Raw genomic sequence first — 13,427 nt, forward strand, 5'->3', positions numbered from 1 at the left:
AGAGCAGGACTGTGTGAGGAGACGATGGAAGGGGATCTGCCATGAAGAGGGGGTGTGTGGAATGGCACATTTCAATGTGTTGAAAGCAGAGGATTGATTTGGGGGAGGAGGAGATGGGATCAGCAGCTCTCATAGGGTAGATCTTTCTGGAGAAGGGGTTGAAGATGCCTTTATTTGTCTGGGGCTTTGTCTTGGGAAGGGAAATGCTCAAGTTGAGGTTGTGCTTAGCTAGCATGGGACAGCCCTTCTCATGTCAATGTTAAGTGAGGGTATGTCTACACTATTTAACTTTTAACAACAAGGCTGTGTTGACACAGCTGTGTTGCTAAATGTCAGTGCGTGTGAACATGGTTTGTTGGCTCTTTCACTGCCCAAATACTTCCAGCCCCCAGGAGTGGCTTTTGCTTTGTGGGCCGGAGAGTACGCCTGCTGACACAGCAGCGCTCACACTCGCACTTGCCTCGGCAAAGCTTCTGTTGTTTAGGGGCCAGAGGAGTTAAGAAGCCAGGAACAATAAAAGTTTTGTTGATCAACTGTAAGTGTGGACAGAGTGTAACTCCTGCCGGAGCAAAGAAGGGTTCTGTCTGAGACAGTGTCCTGCAGCCGGAGTGGCGATTGGCGACCTAATGAGAGGGGGCAAGCACGTGTGCCTGGCAGAGCTGTGCATGCAGGGCTCTTTCCTATCCAGTTTAATTTTACTCTATGCCAATATCCTGGCGGGAGTGTGTCTCAGCTCCTTGCACTCTGCATGAGAGATGTGAGTAATGAGTTTAATGAGGTGGGAAGCTGGCTGCCAGGGAGCGCGAGTTCTGCTCTACTGGTGGTTTCCATGGCAGAGGATGTCATTGGCAGAGATGGGAAATGGAGGTAATAAGGATGTACTGAATTAATCAGGCTCCTGCCCCTCTCTGCAAAGCAGTCACCAATCACAGAGACGCAGGGGAGCAGGGCTATTGCGGGGAGGGGGGAGAGAATCTTTAAGGGCTGGCAGCCTCCCCGAGCCACGTCTCCCTCCAGAGGCGTATGAACGGGCCTCCTCCTGGAGAAGGGGCCTGCCTTGCCCAAACAGAGGGCTCCAGCTTCCTCTGGGAGTGAAGATGCCTGCAGGTGAGGAAGAATGCCCTGTAGGTCAGGGGTAGGACGGAGGAAGAGCGCAGCTGGCAGGCAGGTCTGCAGAAAGATGATACGCAGATGCAGGGCTCAGCTCACAATTCTTTACTGGTAATCAGTTCTTCAGTGCTTCAGCAGTCTGGGCCTAGGCATGACAGAGGCCATTATCCTGCAGTCCTCATACGGTCAGTCTCTAGCATCTACGTCAGGTGTTGCCGTGTCTGTTTACCCAGACCATGAAACATGCCAGACTCACTAGAGTATATGGCCTGAGTGCCCATTGGACACCAAACCCAGCTGTTCACAGCACTGCACAAACCCTCTGACTCTGATTCAGAGAAGTACAGATTTCAGAGGGGTGGAGGGTGTCTCACGCATGGGGATCCATATGAGATGAGAGGGGCAGTGTTGTCATGCACTGTTGCCTTTTGCACCCCTACGCCCTATGCCACTCAGTGTTATGAGAGATCCGTTATCTCCCATCTCTGTTCTGTAGTGACAGGGCATCTACTGTGCCAGGGAAGCTCAAACCTTGCCTTTTATGAGGGTTTGCATTGGCAGTTTGTTCAGAGTCTGGGACACATACATTATGTGCATACATAGCTGATTGCAGCCACCATCAGTGTCCTCTTAAGTTGTAGGTCAAATGGAGGAGAAATTCCCTATCTAGTGGCAGCATGGGTGACCCCCTTCAGCTCCAGGTCATCTACATTCAGAATCTCCAGATCCTATTAGAGGATTGCTGTGCCTGCAGTACCTCTCTGGCCCCCGTGCCATGGGGACCAGGTGCCTTTGTCTTTATTTTGCCTAAAAAAAAGGGGGCGGCCCTATAAGATTTAGGTCCCCCGATTCCATTGAATGTAAGACTCCTGTGAAAATCCTAGTCTTCTCTTTCTTTACCACACCCTAAATTCTTCTAGATGTTCCACAAAACAAAGAGGGAACCCTAAAGAGCTGAGAGCCTGGTTCTGGTTGTGGCTGGGGTGAGAAAGGACAGTGGTTGTGGCAGTCACCTTATTGCTCTAATTTCTTTCTCGTTTTCTCCCTCAGACAACCACCTGCAGGTGAACCAGACCCAGAAGAACCTCACGGTTCTGGAGAACCAGTGGGTGACACTAGAGTGTGCAGTCACCAACCGGACCAGCCCTACATCACAGCTGTCAGTGGAATGGTACGTGTGGAAATCTGGCCACCCAGAGAAAGAGGCAGTGGCACAGCTGAGCCGCCAGGCCACGCTGCAGTATGGAGACCTGGCAACTCTGAGCGGCCTGAAGGGAAGGTTGAATTTGGAAAGTCCTTCCCCAGGCCTGTACCTGCTCACCCTCCAGAATGTGACAGTGCAAGACAGCGGGGCCTATGACTGCCGCGTGGAGGAGTGGCTCTTAGATCCCAGTAACCAGTGGTACAAACGTGCAGAAGACCTCTCTGGGCTGACTACGGTCACAGTGAAACAGCCAGGTAAGTTGGTTGCATGCATTGGGCTCTGGAGGTGCCAGAGAGAGAGCCTTCCTCTCCCTCCCAAACTGTGAGGGTCCTGACTTGGCTTGCTGCATAGTGAGAAATGGCGTACCATTGTTATAGTGGCATATCTGCCACTTTCTGTGTGGCACTCCCCAAACATGACAATGTGACTGTCCTTTCTCCAGTGAACACAGGAGGAAGCCATGTCTGACTCCAGCCTGCATGTTCAACAGCCAGCTCAGGATTGATTTGGGGAAGGAGAGAGGGGTATGGCAGCCGCATGACTCTTCCATGCCCGTTGCCAGCTCCCTCTTTTCTTTGCATTCTTGCCTCACCCCATGCTCTGCCACCGCACTGGGGGCAGCAAGGTCAGGCAATAGCAACAGCTTGAGCTAACTTCTCTGTGTCCCTTCGTTAATCTGGAAGGAGAACATAGGGGTACTGCAGACACAGAAATCCTGAAATAAGATTTGGGGGTCAGTTGTCTTCTTCCCTGCTGTGGCTGGAAGGCCTGTGAATTGTTTTTTTTAAACACTGGCACCTCCCTGGCTCCATGGAGGAGTAGGGGTGTGGAGAGCATGGAATTTATATCCAAATATTTTTTCCATTTTTAAATCATTCGAATGACTTTTTTTTAAAAAACGTGCTATGTTCTGGTTTGAAATGCGACCTCGTGTGACTTAAAGATCTGTGTAAAGGAACCTTATGGTCTTGCATGTGCATCTGATGGGAGATAATTACATGGGTTGAAAGCTTCTTCAGGCATTCAGATTGGAGCTTTTATCCAAGCTGTTTAGCAAGCTGGATCACTGCCATTCTCCATATGGAGAAACTGAAGCAGAGCAATATTGTGACCTGTCTCGTCTGGAAACAGAACTCCCAGCTCTCTACCTGATGAGGGAATTAGGAAGCAGTTTCTGCTAGGGGGAGATTATTTCATAACTGCTCACTTTGGGGGGCTTCTTGCACCTTCTTCTGAAACAGCTGAGGCTGGCTGCTGTCAGAGACAGGGTCTGGGCTGGGTGGTCCACTGGTCTGATCTGATATGGCAGTTTCTTTGTTCCCTGCTGCTGCCAAATATGTGCTCGTGCCACATACAACAAAGTGACATGGGAAGAGAACCCTTCCTCAGCCTTTCCAGCACCTGTGTCTGCAGCCTTTCACACATGACAAGAACCAAGGGCTGGAAAGCAAAGCCAGTCCAATTCAGACTGGGAATAAGACACACATTTTGAACAGTGAGGATAATGAACAATTTACCAAGGGAAGTGGTGGATTCTCCATCTTTTGAAGTGTTTGAATCAAGACAGGATGCCTTTCTAACTGCAATGCTCTAGTTCAGCCAAAAATTATTGAGCTTGATGAAGGACTCGCTGGTTGAAATTCTCTGGCCTGTACTAGAGAAAAAAGTCAGACTAGATTATACATATTCCTTTCTGGATGTAAGCACGTGGGAATACAGTCATAGGGGTTTTTTTGTTTTGGGTTTTTTTCCACACATTCCCAGACTATTTCATTGGGACTTCTCCCAGGGGATATGCAATGAGGCTGGCAAAATATCAGGAGACTGGAAAGGTTTTAGCAGGGACTTAATTCCCTGTGGAGAGAATTTGTGCCCCTAAATGGAAAAATGGTCTCGGGGATTGTGAAAATTCATATCCATGAAATCTTTTCTTAGGAAACATTTCCAGCTGAGTTGGCGTGAACAGAAAGATCCCAGTGTCGCCAGGTGATTACAGTGTAGATTACGCACAGTATAACTAATATTGTATATAAATCTCCATTTGGGCTGAAACTTCCCAGACCTTTTCTAAGCCCGGAGATGAATGATTTAGCGAAGTGTGGAAGGAAATCCCTTCAGCCTCCTTTGAGCTGTGGGAGTGTGAGTTTGTGTGTGGGAGGTAGAGAGGGGAAGAGAACTACACTGATTTAGGCTTAAAGAAAAGCAATTTTTTTTTTTGGTTTGGTTCACGAGTAACTCAAAAATGGCTGAACAAAAGCTCCAAACATAGCATGTGACTCATTCTTCCATGAGATTCTTTGTGCTTATTTTTTGGAAATCAGTAATTATGAGCAATTGGAAAAGTACTCACTGAGCATAGTCTGAAGTTACCTTGTAAGTAACTTGCAAAAAGGAGAAAAACTGGGGTTTTGCCCTTCCTGTATTTGCTGCTTTACGAGGAGGCCTGGGTTTGCCCTGCTTGTGTTTTATATTACCCATATCAAGAATCTGAAGACATATCTTCACCATTTTCTCCTGTGGCCTCCTTGAAGGACATGAGCTCAAACCACTGACTTGTACATGCAGTTTACATCACCTGCATGAAGCTTTTTTATATTAGAATTTCCTTAGAACCATCTGAAAAACTCAAGAACCGCTAAAAAGGTGCCCTGTTCCTGCAAATCTAAAGAGCTCTGATCCAGCAATGCTTAGGAGGCCCAAAGGAAGGAATCCTGTTAGTTGCCTGCTATCCTTCCAAGAAAAGTTCTGAATCTACAGACTTCAAGGACACAGAAATAGTCTGACTTCTGTGAACCTCTTTAGACTCTCAGGGTAGGAGATTGCTGTCAAGAGTTGTAAGAGGAGAGCCACATTCCCATTGACTGCTTAATGTCTGCAGGAAGTGGGGTGAGGGAAATACAGATTCTAGAAGGCTTTGCGAGTTGGTAGAATAAAGGGGGAAAGTCCCTCCTACTTCAGCTGTTCACCATTGTCCGTAGAGGGGATCATAGGGAGTGGAGATATTCTTCCCTCTTCCACCAACTTTAGGCAGAATCTGAAACTTCGCTGACTCCCATGAGCCTTGGGCTGGCCATCAGGGCTCCTACGGTCCCCTTGCTGACCTTGGTAGATTCCATGAAGATGCCCACACAGCTTTTAATAGGTTTCCCCACCCCAAAATGATCAAAAAATAGCCCTAAGAGCCAGCCAAAATAGCTTCCTGAGGTCTACAAGGGAGCAGCACTTTTCTTCTAGAGGATAGAAAAGTTGAGCGAGACTTAAGGGTGTGAGGAGATCAGAGGAGAAGTCCCCTATTTCCTTTGGACCTGCTGAGATCTGCATGGAGAACCTGCTGCTAAGTTTTTTGAGGAAAAATTGTTTTTCTATCGACAAATTCCCTTGCCGTGGGTAGCAGTCTAAATTCAGTGTATGTGCAAAGAAAAAGGCTGGAAGTTGCATTCTGAACTCTTTAAATGGAAGCACAGATCTCCAGCATCTCTTTGAGGTGCTGCGGTAGGTTCTCCAGAGTCCATGTTTCCTGACGATGTTATGAAATCAAATGTTAATTGCTCTTGAAATCAGATGTTGATCGACTAATTGTAGGTCCTGGGGCCTGCATCTTAGTGAAGAGAGTTGAACCTTGTGTGTGTGTGGGGGGGGGGGGAGGGGGTTCCCCTCTTTGTAGCAAACAGCCTCCCCCCCCCTCCCCCAATCTTGAGAATCTTGGAACTGTATTTAACTCCTTCTTTGCGGGAGTCTCACGATATAGGAACCCATTGTCCATTAACTTTGTGCTTTTTCAGAAAAAAAGAATGTTAATCCCAGATCAGACTTGTCTGTATTGAAAACAATATATGATGATGGTGTTTGTAAATTTTAGAGCTCAAGAATAAAAATTAGGCTTATCGTGTAAGATTATTTATAACACTAATGATGGAGCAGAATTATTCTTTCACACATACCATGAGGGTGAATATAGAACTATAACTTCTGGAGTTGTATATATTTTTAGGCATCCTAAACTAATTATGATGTTGTAAAATTCTCTGTGTGACTCTATATGCACATGCACACTTCTTACTGAAAGGTTGCTGTCTGAATCTGTCCAAGTAGCACACAGAGGGCATAACTGTGCTGTAGGGAAGTTCCCTTTTCACCATCTGTTCAAGCTGGAGCATTGTATGCTGGGGATGTTTTCACAGGATTGCCACAAATAGCACTGTGGCCATGGATTGGCTGTGTTTAGCCTGGAGGCTGTGCTATATAAGGGCTATGGCTGTACATCTGGGCTGGGAAGGGGTAGCTCTTTCAGCCAGTGTGTGTGCTATTTTTCTCTCCCCTTTTATTAACAAGTGCCTCTGAACTGTCAGATCCCACCTTGCAGGTGGATACCGCCATCTCCAACCTCACAGTGCTAGAGAAGGAGCCCTTCCCACTGGACTGCAACATTCTGTCCCGCTCCAGCCAAGAGTCCCGCTTCGCTGTGACTTGGTACAACCTGAGGACGAAAGAGGGAGGAGGCCTCGCTAGCCGTGGCACGGAGGAAGAGGAAGAGAGGGAGGCTCTGCTAAGCGTGGGCCCGGATGCAGTGTTTGGCCAAGAGGCAGGTCGCTTTGAAGGCAGGCTGCGCTTCCAGAGGCTCTCCTCTGCGCACTACCGACTGACCGTGCTGCAGGCAGGCGCTGCTGATGCTGGCAACTACTCGTGTCGCGTGGAGGAGTGGCTGCCTGACCCCAAGGGGGCGTGGTACCGGCTGGCTGAGGAGGAGTCCGGCACAGTCACTATTCACGTGCAGGACACAGGTGAGAAAATGTCAGACGGCTCCAGCGGGGAGGAGGGGCACGGGTCACTGCGGAGACTCAGACATGGGACAGTGCGGAGAAATAGATGTTCATGTATCTAAGCTCTCCCAAGCCCTTCCTGGGATCATGGCAGGGGATTAATAATGGGACAATGGAGCCTTTTGCCTCTGTCATAGATTCAAATGGGGAGTGACCGGAAGTCTGGTGTCCCTTGAGTCAATAGTTGGTGGGTTTGAGCCTATTGGGTACGTGTCCACCATGATAACACGCTTGGCATAGTTAACAGCAACTGCCCCTCTTCTTAATCAAGGCAGAAAGGCCACGGATTGAATGGGCCGTGGAGACTGACTTGTCCTGGCCTACCTTGAAGAGGCTCCTACAAGTGAAGGATGAGGCAGGTGGAGGCACCAGTGCAGTTGACATGGCTAATGCTGTGGCTTTCCAGTGGGAAAGAAGGGGCTTGCTCACCAGCATGCCCAGCCCCTGGCCCCTTTCACCAGTTCTGTAGTCGCTGGCAAGCGAAGCCGACAGAAACATGATTAAAAGCCAGGTAGTGCAGTGCTGGGAGTGTGATGTCTGTCACTGGCCAGCATGTCCTCCCGCATCCCTGAGGAGCGACAGCCAGAAGCCATTCATTGAGGTGTCTGGCTTTGTGACAGGGCTTAATGTCTCTACGAAGTTAGGGTGAGACACTTCCTCAAACTCTAGTGACCCAGGCACCTGCAGTGGAGACAAGCTATGGTCTCTGCATCAGCATGAAATCCAGCATCCTACGGGTCAGCTGCCCAGCGAGAGGCCTTCTGCATGGGGAGACGCTTGTGCCTGGCTGGTTTGCTGGGAACTTGTGAGGAGTTTGGTGCATCTGCTGCTTGCCTCTTATGCTAGTCGCCTTCTGTTGTGAGGGCCTTTGTCTGTGCTGGGCTGAACTCTCCAGCACTCCTAGTTTTGTTTCCCAGCGCACAGGCTGGGAAGGAGAAAGACCGTGCAGGCTGGCTTTGGCTGCCAATGCTGGGGGGTTTGCAGGGCTAGGAACTGCTGCCAGTTCTCTTGCCATCCTGGGGCATTTTGAACACACCAGCTATCCCTTTCTGGTTTCCCTGCTGGCTTTCCTAGCGCGAGCCCATTCTGGAGCTAAGGATGGGGAATCTTAGTTGGCGCTATCCCTCCCTTTCAGAGTGTGCGATGCAGGGAGGCACTATTGGCACACCCATTGGAAAGCTGGGAATGGATCGCAGAGGTGGAAGCATGAGTTAGTCTGCATATTAGGCACTCGTGCTGCTTGTGAGCCACTCCGCTCTTTCCATTCCCAGTGCAGTGGGAAATAAACAAGGTGCCACTTGACTTATGAAGATGGTGGATGGGACAGAGACCAGGGTCTGAAGAGTTCATGTCTGTCTCCTTAAATAAGAGACATTAAACCATATTTAACCCCAACCCCTCTGTTTCCCCCGAGCAGGATTGCTGTCACCAGTCCATGGAATACATGAGATATACATAAATATACCCTAAAATCTGCTCTGGGTAAATCACCCCTCACCCCAGCACCAAATCATGCAGCTGCCTGAGAGCTAAGAATACCAGACTAGTTATTGTGTGAGCCAGATAGACTGTGTGCTGTGCTGTGTCTGCATATTATCCCATCATCCCTCCTTGCCATGGAAGACAAAGCAGTGCAGGCAGCCCTAGGTATGACTCATAGAAGCAACCTCCATTAATAGGGTTTTTGTATTGCTCTGTCCCTTTAAACGGAAACTGCGTTCAGAACGGGTGGTAGAGCAGGATCTGAGCCGGTCAGGGAGCAGTGCAGCCTTTGGGATTGCCGCATGGAGAGAGCAGAGCTACCGTTGTCTCGTTTCAGCCAAACCCCACCGTCCACAAACTCAGAGGCTGTTCATGCTCCGCTAACGCAGTACGAGTTCTTCTGATGAAAGCTCCAAGCTTCAGCTGCTTCGTCCTGGAGAACAGAATAAAAGGGGACGCTTTCCTGGAGCTGTTGCTTGGTGTTGCCAAGTCTGGCAATACTTGGTGTTTTTTCTTAGAGCCCCAGATCCCAGAATCATGGGACTAAGTGAGAATCTTGGATTTCATTAAAAAATAAGGTTCTGGATTTGAATGGTCACAGCACAGGAGTAAAATATGGCCTGGCCTCGTCCTGACGCCTGAGACACTGCAGGCAAATAAACACATCAGATATGTAATTTTGAAAACCTCATGACTTTTTGATAGCTGATTTATGATGAATGATTGAAGTTGGCACTACTGCTTTATTCCTGCCCCCAAATTCCCAGCACCATATACTCCATTCACTCAGTGACTGCTCCGCTGCTTAGACCAATATACAGGCAGTCCCCGGGTTACGTACAAGATAGGGACTGTAGGTTTGTTCTTAAGTTGAATCTGTATGTAAGTCGGGGACTGCCTGTATGGGTGAAAGACAAATGAGTCCTCTGCTCTACAAAGTTGAGAGACTAGTTTCAAACATGTAGTGTAGACAAGACCCCATGTGTTCTGTATCTGAGCTACAGTCCTGGGGAACCCTCATGCCCTGTTACAGACCACACTTGAGGTCCCACTTCTACTACGCATTGCAGCTATACCACTCTCAAGGGAGGGTCATGTCATAAACAGTTGATGCAGCCTTGTTGTGGTCAGCCCAGAAGGCTCCCAATGATGGGGATATGGCCTTATTTTCTATTCCTGACATTTACTCCTTTATTTTAGGCTCATGTTCTTTGTACTCAACAGGCTGCTGTCCCCCTTACTCCTTACTGCAAAAAACTAAACCCCAGCTGAGATTTACTCTAGGGAAAGAGCATCCTTGTGGGGAGGGAGAAATTTGAATAGCCACTCAGACATTGATGCCTCCCCATCTCTTTGGCAGCTCTCTGGCTAGTAGTGAGAATGGCTGCGGTTCATTACTCAGTGTTTTGGGGGGGGTTTCCCCCTTGTCTCTGCTTTCAGGCTCCACTCTGCAGTCCATCATCTGCTCCAACGATGCCCTCTTCTACTTTGTGTTCTTCTACCCCTTCCCCATCTTCGGCATCCTAATCATCACCATCCTCCTGGTACGATTCAAGAGCAGGAACTCCAGCAAGAACTCAGAGGGGAAAAATGGGGTCCCTTTGTTGTGGATCAAAGAGCCACACCTCAACTACTCTCCCACCTGCCTGGAGCCGCCAGTCCTCAGCATCCACCCAGGAACAATAGACTAAAGGGAAGAGGCCCAGAGGGACCTGCAAAGAGAGAGAGAAAAAACACACCTGGAACCCAAAGGAACGGAACGGTTTTGATGTTCTTGTTTAGTTGTTTCAACATCTGTTCTTCGGCTCCATGGCTGAGCCATTCAGAGGTCCCTATCTCTGGGGATTGGAGGGTTTGAGTCTTTCTCAAGCACCTGCAATAACACAGCTAGTCCAGAGATGGACAGACAGTTCATGTGCTTGCTGTACATAGTGGATTTTCCTCTTGGGTTTATTTTGTTCTCAGTTATTGTTATCCTTTGGGCTAAGCTTTTGTTACCCCAAAACTGTAGTGTTCCCTTCCCTGTCACACAGTGAACAGCTCCCCAAGGAGTTTCACCCAGTGCTCTGGTTTGGGAGTCCTGGGGCTCTTTTTGGAATACATGTATTCATTTCCTGGCGTAGATTTTGTTTGCCTTTCTTGGACTTCATGTTGTTGTGAACAAAATCTTTCCCGAAGGTGAACTGAGACAGCTGCTCACTATCCTGAAGTGAACAGGACCGGCCCTGCATCTGGACGGTGGGTGAGTTTTGGCAAGGTCTGTCTCAAAGACGAGGCTGGCGTATCCACTTCTGCACCCCAAATGTTTCTCCTTTCTTTGAGGATTTCATGTGTGTGTGTGTGTGTGTGTGTGTGTGTGTGTGTGTGTGTGTGTGTGTGTGTGTGTGTGTGTGTGTGTGTGTGTGTGTGTGTCTTCAGCTGGAGATGTGCTCTTGTCCTCAGACAGGATTGAGTGCTCAGGCCACTTGCAGTCAAGACCGAAGCAGCCTGGTTTGCTGCCAGGGGCTATGTGCGCACCTGGGAGGCATGGAGCACTCGGGGCCTGCTGCTAGCAAGAGAAGGCTTCCCAGACCGTCGAGCTTACCAAGAACAAAAAGCCTCCCCTCCTGGTTTTGCTAATCCTTGATCCCGCGGTCTCTGACGTGGCAAGAGTAAGACTGGGCTGCCTGCGTGCTCCTGTCACACCGCACCAACCGGCTGGATCCAACCTCGCTAGCGTGACCAAAGTAATGACTTCAAGGAAACAGGGGAAGGGGAGGCTCCACTGACTGAAATTGATTATATTTGAATGGTTCTGCAAGGGTGGTAGGATACAGCCACACTGGGCAATCGGAGCATGGAATTAATGACCAGGTTTCATTGCTTTTCCCAGTGACTTGCACTAATTACCAATGTGAGCTGAAACCAGACCAAGGAGGCTGCAGCAGGGATTTTGCTCCCCTGGTGTGTCTGTGCCCTTTGGAGAGAAATGAATCTTCTCCCTTGTCTCTTGTTTGTGTGCCATTTTCTGTTATTTTGGCTTTATTTCTCCAGGAAAACGACCCTTTTCCCCACAACCCCCTAGAGTCACCTGATCTTTATTGTAAGCAAGTGCTGGGACAGTAAGTGCTGTTCTTTCTGTGAAAGATACGGCTGTTAAAAATCAAATTGGGGCTCGGTATAATTGGAGCACCCAAAGTCCATTACTCAGTAAGCCAAGTACCCCTGGCATATCCAGTGTCAGAAACCACCTCCTCTCTAGCATGCTCTCGGCACGTGTCGGGGGGAAGGGGTGGAATGATGGCCGAAAATGGCCTTTCAGTGTCTTCCTTAATGGCTTCCTGGCAAACCTGGCTATTTATCTTTTGTGGAATGGCTGAATCCGAGTGGGGCAATACTGCACATCCTGTTTCCCCACCCCCTTTTTGCTGGTGAGGGGCCATTCCTGCAGTCTTTGTCCTCTCCAACCCAATAGGACTCTCTTTCCTCAAGAGAGAAGAATCTAGCAGGTCCATTGTAGAGCAGCCCTGCTCAGAGAACTCTACAGGACTAATAGGTTAAACCATGATGCTCTGATGTTTCATCGCAGGTGAAGAACCCACACAGAAGTCTTACACTCTGTAATCTCTCCATAGATCAGGGAGGGATGGGTGCGGGGGTGTCTATACTACATACATGTGCATAAAAATCTCACTCGAGTCCACCTCACGTTAGTTTTAAGACATGCCTTTCTTTACGGGAGAGGCATTTGCTGTGTTCCATTTCACTCCGACCTTCTCAAAGTCTCCCTCCATCAAATTGTTACAGCCCCCATGTGTAGAATATTGCTCTCTAATATCCACTTATGCACTCCTCCCCTTTTGATGATATACTGAGGGTCTGCTCAGAAGAGAGGACTGAAAAGTGAATGGAAATAAAGAACCAACCAAAACAAAGTAGCCGTAAAGCCAGTGAGTATTGTTTCATAAATGTAAAATCTCCTGTACGTACTGGTTCAGGGCAGGAAGTGCAACTCATTTCAGTTTTAAAAGGAAAAAAAGACAGCAACAGGAGCCTTTCCTGCCCTAAGAGAAGAACATTATTCCTCATCTATGCGCTGAAAATCTGCTGTATTGACCCAGTAGCCTCTACACCCTTTGACTGGCATTGCTTCCCTTTTCCCAGCAAAGCTATTCCACAGTGACCTCCAGTGGCCAGAAACATTCCCTTCCGCAGCATTGCTCTTCAGCAGATGCATTCATGAGGGTTGTAAGATGGGATTTCCCTCTAAGCAGCGTTTGTGGTTACACAATTTATTGGGAATATGACTTATCAAGTTAGCTGGCAACATATTGCCCAGCCTCACTTTTTTTTATAAACGAGACTTCGCTGTGGCAAGTTTTATCATGAAGTTTTTCAAACAATCTTTTTTCTGCTTTAACTTCCTGTAATGAGCCAAGAAGCAAAGAGAAAAACCTGTCCATGCATGATGTGGAAAACTGTTTGGAATTTTTTTTTAAAGAGCTTTGTACTATGTTGCACTAAACTTGTTTTATACAACACATCCGAGAGCTGTAGTAAACTGTGTTGAAACTGTGATTAATGCTTGTTGCTGGTTTTATGTGATACGAGCTTTCAACATGCTTTTTTCCCCTCACGTTTACACGCATGCTCATGCGCTGCCAGCCCAGAGGTAGCTTCCAAATGGCATCTGAGATTAGTTGGTGTGTCAAATTGAGATGTAATCAGGCCTTTGGATTCTAACCATGCAACTGGCAGAGATTAGGGGTGTGGAAAGTATGTAAATAAGCAACCAAGAGGCTGACAGTTATAATGGGGTCAGAGGAAAGGTT

At 48.2% G+C, this 13,427-nt stretch overlaps 1 protein-coding gene across 5 annotated transcripts in view; it reads left to right on the forward strand.

Moving 5' to 3' along the window:
- IGSF3 (immunoglobulin superfamily member 3) overlaps positions 1-13,427 on the forward strand; it is a 152,699-nt gene extending 139,272 nt beyond the window's left edge. For 4 of the 5 annotated variants that reach the window (XM_075909263.1, XM_075909248.1, XM_075909275.1 and 1 more), the window contains 3 exons: positions 2,161-2,568; positions 6,664-7,095; positions 10,057-13,427. In XM_075909263.1, coding sequence (XP_075765378.1) covers positions 2,161-2,568; positions 6,664-7,095; positions 10,057-10,307 — 1,091 coding nt within the window. In that variant the 3' untranslated portion in view covers positions 10,308-13,427. Of the gene's footprint in view, positions 1-2,160; positions 2,569-6,663; positions 7,096-8,953; positions 9,433-10,056 lie in introns of those variants that run through there. The other variant, XM_075909271.1, reaches the window with a different exon arrangement.

The sequence above is a fragment of the Pelodiscus sinensis genome, chromosome 1 (assembly GCF_049634645.1).
Source record: "Pelodiscus sinensis isolate JC-2024 chromosome 1, ASM4963464v1, whole genome shotgun sequence".
Classification (NCBI taxonomy): Eukaryota; Metazoa; Chordata; order Testudines; family Trionychidae; genus Pelodiscus; species Pelodiscus sinensis.